Here is a 6,841-nt window from a genome sequence, read left to right as displayed (position 1 = left end):
CGTTGATTTTACAGTATCTAATTGATATTTGTTTACAACATCATGTTTATCAATTGCATTGGAGACGCTAACTAAACGTTTGCTTTTAAAACCAATGAAATTATCCTTGATGTTCATCGTAGATTCTATTTTACCAAGTCTATTGTTTAATGCTACATAGCTCGAATCGTCGTTAGGTGTTCTCATCATTTTCTTCATTTCCGAAAGACCTGATTTTACAAGATCTCTAATTTCAGACTTTGTTTGTGATTCGATTTGTTGACGAATTGAGCTTTGGTAGTCCACCTCGTCCCCGAATCTATTGAACATGAATCTTCCGCTGCCACCACCAACTCCATACGTATTTATCATCCCGTATAGCTCTTATGATATCATCCCAAGGCTCATCACTAGAGTTTCGACGTAAAACCTCCAAACACAAATGACCACAGATAGGTGGATCATTATACTCTTGAACAGCAATGTCATTATAGAAGAGATCGTTTGAACCTAAATAGTCTATTAGTTCTAGTGGTGGGGGTGCGTTTCCAAACGAATCGAAATAGAACTTTTTGTTTTTGTCTTTAACATAACAAGTCCAATGGGTTCCAGAAGAATCGATATTACCCAGATTCAAGATTCCACATTCAAACTCCATAGGGGCTTCGGGTAATATCTGTCTCATAAACACTCCTCGAAAGCCACGGATGCCTAATTGGTTAGCATAAAGCTCTATTTCTCCCAGTGACATAGGTTCAAACGATCTTACGGGTTTTTTAAAAGAGAGTCCAGCTTGTTGTTGATGCATCGCTTAAGGCCGGCTCCCTTGGGGTCTTTTTCAATTATTGAATCTAGCTCGTTATCGATCAGGTTTTTCAACCACGGCACGAATCGGTTCTTGAGAATCGGTGCCACCTGATGTCGTATCAATGGAGATATGAAACGTTTTCCATATGGCACCTTTGATTCAACCATTTCCAACATCTCTTTCAAAAGACCACCCTCTTTGTTTTTCAAAAGCTGGTAGTAGCTCACAGCCAGACGTAGACAGGTTTTGTTCCGGATAGCTTTTTCAACAGCCTTGTGTTGTGCTTCGTTAAGCAGTATATGATCCGCTCCACGTGAGAGGCTATCATTAGTTAAACCAATTATAGCAGTTCTACGCTTTTTAAACGCGATGCGTAGCTTACGCTTCTGACCGTCGGACAAGTGAATTCTGTGTCTGTGCAGTTCACTCATTTTTAAGTGTTTCCCACTTATATAAGAGCCAATGGAAATCTACTGTATGAAATGCAAAAGGAAAACCACGTCTCAAGACAGTGGGGAGTATGTCAAAACCGTTAACAACAAATGGCGTTTAAATACGACATGCAATATTTGCGGTCAGCGTAAAGGCGCCTTCGTCAAAGTTCCTAAGCCCAGTATGGCCGCCAAGGAAGTACATAGACCAGTGATCAAGCACTTTCCTCGACGACGTATTGTTACCCTAGTTATAGACGATCTGTGGGCCGCAGATCTGGTTGTCATGAGAAAGTATGCCAGTGAGAATGATGGCTATAATTATATGTTGAATGTGATTGATACCTTTTCAAAATTTGCCTGGTCAGAGCCGTTGATGACCAAACGGGGTGCAGAAGTAGCGGAATCGTTTATGCTCATATTGAAGCGAGCAATTGACGTCAACGGTCACACCGCTCCCAGACTGTTACACACCGATAAGGGCAAAGAATTTCTTAACCGTGATTTTAAGTCAGTTTTGCAATCGTACAACATAAAAATGTATCATACTGAAAATGAGGAAAAGAGTGCAATCGTTGAGAGGTTCAATCGTACGTTGAATGAAAAAATGAAAGTCATATTTGAGACCCGAAATTGTTTTCGGTGGTTGGACATAGTTCAAGACCTGCTACATCAGTACAACAACAGTGTCCATCGTACGATTCGTATGAAACCTGCAGAGGTTACTAATGCGGACGTACCTAGATTGCTTGAGAGGTTCTCCAATATTCCTCACACACCTAGAAAAATAAAATTTCAACTAGGAGACAGAGTGAGGATTGTGACAAAAAAAGATACGTTTGCCGATAAATACAGTCGCAATTGGACTAGAGAGATATTTACTATATCCAAAGTGCAAGACACCTTTCCAATAACCTATAGAATCAAAGATAAAAGTGGTGAAGAAATAATTGGATCTTTTTATGAGAAAGAGCTACAAAAAACCTTGTGCACACCAGGACAATAAATAACAACAGTGTAAAACACGAAAAAAATATATTTTACAGGAATAGTTTTTTTACATTTTTTTATGTACATTCAGTAGGAATTCTTCTATGTCCCCAGGGTAGCGTCTTTATTCCATCTCGAAGAACACACCGTTTGTCGTCCTTTGGCGAAAGTGATTTCTTGAATTGTGTCATACTATAAACATCGTGCAGGTGGCTTCGGATGCTGTTGATTTGTCTGTACACATCTTCGAGAGTCTTCAAACATCTGCGATAGTCATCTATTGTGATTTCATTTTCCACCACTGATTTCTTGATTCCTTTAGCCTTTTTAGATGTTTTTATACAATTCAAACCTTCCTCTACGTCAGTGGCATACATTTTTGACTTCAGACCAACGTATTCAACCATGATCAGACCTTCCAGCTCATCTTTCATTTTTCCGAGAACCTTTTTGTTTACTCGTGGCATACCAAAAGGGTTGGCACTTTGATATGCACTCGTGTCGAACTCGTCAATCATTTCTTTCATGTCCATGTACCAGTCTTCTGTATATATGATGTAAATCAGTGAGTCGGTATCAGTATAGGCGAGTATGACCCGATCACCATATCTGCTCTTCATCACTTGATAGTGGAAACGGTATATAAGGGTTTTCGACACATCTAGAATAGCCGCCCCCACGTAAATCGGTTTGTTGAAAAGAAGTGATGTTTTGGTCATGTGCACAGCTGCAAGATGGTCCGTAAATATTTTCCTACTCTTGAATGTAGGTTTGGCAATGAATTTATCCGCCTGTCGTTCGTCGGTTACCAGACGAACGTCCACTCTATTCCGAAGGTTTTCCATAGTTTTCCCAAATACCGCGTTATTCATAAGCTTGTAGAAGTCAATTTCGAATTTATTTTTTGCCTTGGTCCTCATGTTAGTGTTTAAATCGATGTATGGTTTCATCCACGGTTTTTGAGAAAACTCAAGAACCCGATGTATATTTTTTAGTTTCATTCCGAGGTTGAGATACTGTTTTAAATTTCTGTAGTGTACAACGTATCTAGATCGGTCGTACAAAGTGGTGACCAGTTTGGATATTTTTGACCCAGGTGGAATCATGTGGTGAGGTGCGAGTGGAAAGTCTGCATGGTGGTCATGAATTTCTTCGGGATACTCGAGGTCAACTTCGAGAATGTAGCCGGTGGCTGCGTCATCACTGATGTCTAAAACATTTATTTCAGTATCTTTTCGCCATCTAAAGTCACCGAATGGCATTGCCTGTGACATAGCCCAAGCATATAGGTTATTCGCATCTAAGTACACCAGGTAGCTAGGTTCTTTGTTCTCATCGAAGCCTTGACTCATATACTTGTTGTTGGCTCGAGCTTGTCTCAAGCAACACTGCGAAACACCTCCACGAATTCCTTTTTCAACCATTAGAATCATATCGAGGTCGGTTAGTAACTGGAGCTCTACATCAGTGAGTTTCAGCATCGCCGACCAGGCTAATCCGGGAGCTGTGAAGTACCACGCTGGGTCGAGACTATATGTTTGAAGGCAAACGTGCCTGAAGTTGTCCATAACGTCTGCCAACTGGAGGACGTCAATCTTGTTGTAAAACAATGTGTACTCTCTCATATCTTTGATGTTGAACTCATTCCAAACCTTTTGAGCATGCTCATAATCTGATTCTGATACATCACACTTATTTAATTTGTTTTTGAAATCATGAAGTTCCGGCAGAGTTGTCATATCATATTTTGTTATGTTATCCATAAAGTCATAGGGATAAACCCCTTTTCTTGTTACCAACTCTATCTGTGATGATTTGACAAATCTCTTTGTATGCTAAAACTGATCTGTAGTTAAATTGTTAATCAATTGGTCTAAACTTGCACTTAAAAACTTGAAAGAGTCCAAAAATCTCAGTTCCAACCCTCCCCTAACTTGAACGGTGAATGATATGTATCGCTCATCGTTTTGGGGAATCACTTTGAGTTTCTCACCTTGTCGTCCTATTTCTTTGATGAACTGATGTATGTCGTAGCCAGAAAGGTTGTGCAAGAAAACAGGAATAAATTTGGGTTTAGTAAACAATAAGTTACATTTGGAATGGGCAGGGCCTCGATACAAACCGGTGAGGTGGTCGTGATCCCTCACTTTGTCGGTTTCATTGAGAGGTTCCTGACAGATGTGACAGGTTACCGCTTCTTTATGTCTACGTATCTCTTCTTCCTCCAATGGTGTCATTGGAATGATCTTTTCGTAGATTTGTTTTATCTCTACGGCCTCCTTTTTCAACGCCTCGACAAACTTTCGTCCAGCATCTTCCCCGAAATATGTCGTTGGAGGCTTTTCACTGCCAGAGATATAGTAACAGAAACTTATAGCTTCGTGTTTCTGATAGCTGTATGTGTACGATCTCTTAGCACCGTTTTCATCAACTCCCGATGGTTCACAAGTAGAAATCGGGAGGAGCATGCTCTCCAGATCGGCATAAATGACATAAGGAACTTTCATTGATTTATTGTGTTCTGTAAATCTTATTTTGTCATTTTTTCCAGCGGTAGGGAGCTTTATTTTTAGAGCATCATGTCTAGAGCAGTCCTCCATATGTGTCTTCAAATTGTCTTCGTTATAAAAGTGCTGAAGACAACGTCTGCATATATAGCATTTTCCTTTATGTTTTGTAGCTTGACTGCGAACTAAACGAGATAGGTTTTTGATTAGACAGTAGTGTGAGTTCGTTCCATCTTTAACCAACAACAGGTCTACATGCACGGGCTTTTCTTCATCTGTTACACACAAGGGAAAAACATCACTATTTTCTTCAAGACCGTGTACATTGATCGATAATCCTGCACGCTTTTCAAATTTTTTTACATCAGTCAGTTTGACTGGAAAATCTATCCCATCAAATAACTTGAGAAATCCATCTACGTAAGCAGTGTAGCTGTCGATCCGCTCCGGGTGTACGTTTGAAGGGTGGAGTGCTGCTAGACAACACCACATGAAACAACGCTGATCATTGTTTTTTATGTTTACAACAGCACGTTTCAAGCGAATTTTTTCTGGCAGGGCTATGTAACTAGACCCTTTCAAAGGCTTAAGTCGGTTGATATGTAAAAAAAGACATTCAATCGTTTTCATGTTCCAATTGGAGCCTTTGTGATTAAAACTTTCCATCTCAGTCAATAGTTTTTGTTTTGCCTCATTTAACAAATCTGATAGATTAGAATCTTCGTAAATGATGATGTTTTTCGTTTTGAATTCAAAATCAGATTCGACTTTTTCCGTAATCCCTTTAGCGAACTTTGCCTTAAGGATAAGTTGGATTTTCAATGAAGTTCCCTCATCACGAACCTTTTCAATTATAAGTTTTTTGGAATCTTCGATAAAAGTTTCAACACTTTTGTAACCATTTACTTTGACATTATTGATCTCAAACGTCTTCATTCGACCTCTGAACGCCGTTTTAGATTGGATGATTTCAAGATTAGGTGGTGGCGGAGGCTTACGTGGGACTTGCACTATGATGGATGGCTGAACTATGATGGATGGTTGAACTATGACGGATGGTTGGTTTAGTTGCTGTTTTTGTATCCACGCCGCTTGATGAGCTCTACTCCCAGTATGACGGGCCCAGTTTTTCCTAGTAATACTGAGGTGACATACATCACAGAATTTTAATGTTTTTGTATCGACTCTCCTGACAGGTAGAACCTGCACGACATCCGAAACATCTTCTTCCTGCTCTTGAATGTCCATCATCTCACTAGCACCTTGTAGTTGTTCCGAAATATCCAACTCACTATGTTGGGCTCGACGACGCTTCGGTGATGTAGGACGGGTCTCGTTATCGCTGTCGTTGTCAGTAGGAAACGACCGCTTGGTAGCACTTTGAACAACCGGTGACACATGATGTTCTCCGTCAGAGACCGAGGCAACATCCAAACGGTGTTCTTCCCTAGCACCTTGTTGTTCCTCAATATCGTCTTTATAACGTTGGAACCAACGACGCTTCGGTGGTGTAGGAAGGCTGTCGTCATCACTCTCGTTGTCACTAGGAAACGATCGCTTCGTAGCACTGACACTAGCCATCACCGCAAATCCTCGTCACACTTATAAATGGTTGAAAACTTACTTTTCACGCACTACACAATTTCAAAGACTCGAAAAATAGCACCTCTCACAACCACCTCTCAGAGAAGTCTGACGCAAGACCGGGCTGTTGCACAATCGTCGAAACACATGACCATATATGGTAATGTTCTCGAACGTTCCAAGATGATCACGTGACCTATCACGTGGCATTTCCTTTTATGGTAATGTTTCTAGAACATTCCATGATCACATGATCCCAAGACAAGTGACGTCACTAAACACGGAACGACTCAACTCAAAAGACACGTACAAATCAACATGAAAACAATGAGTTTCAAATGGCGTGTCAGTATACATTGAGATCGAAATACTGCATCTTCATACAAATCCTCTAGTGAAAACATGAGCACCGAATGATGCAATCGGCACCATTTTTGTGCAGTTGAGAACCTATTGGTGGTCCTATATAAAATGAGATTCAAAAGCTGTTGTCGTTTTCAATCTCAGCCGTGAGATCCTATTATACGACAAGTATACCAAAT

General features: G+C 40.4%; 1 protein-coding gene across 1 annotated transcript; it reads right to left on the bottom strand.

Moving 5' to 3' along the window:
• Positions 1-2,285: 2,285 nt before the first annotated feature.
• LOC128982625 (uncharacterized) lies at positions 2,286-3,947 on the bottom strand. Its single transcript, XM_054401577.1, has one exon. It carries the CDS (start codon positions 3,945-3,947, stop codon positions 2,286-2,288), a length of 1,662 nt encoding a protein of 553 aa, XP_054257552.1.
• Positions 3,948-6,841: the final 2,894 nt, after the last annotated feature.

This window comes from Macrosteles quadrilineatus, unplaced genomic scaffold (genome assembly GCF_028750875.1).
Source record: "Macrosteles quadrilineatus isolate MER2022 unplaced genomic scaffold, UCM_ALF_1.0 Scaffold_810__1_contigs__length_30931, whole genome shotgun sequence".
Classification (NCBI taxonomy): Eukaryota; Metazoa; Arthropoda; class Insecta; order Hemiptera; family Cicadellidae; genus Macrosteles; species Macrosteles quadrilineatus.
The sequence above is the reverse complement of the archived record's forward strand: the minus strand, read 5'-3'. Positions and strand labels throughout refer to the sequence as shown.

What these genes read in the sequence shown, in the direction of transcription:
- LOC128982625 (XM_054401577.1), bottom strand. Translation starts at nt 3,947, where the DNA reads ATGACAACTCTGCCGGAACTTCATGATTTCAAAAACAAATTAAATAAG.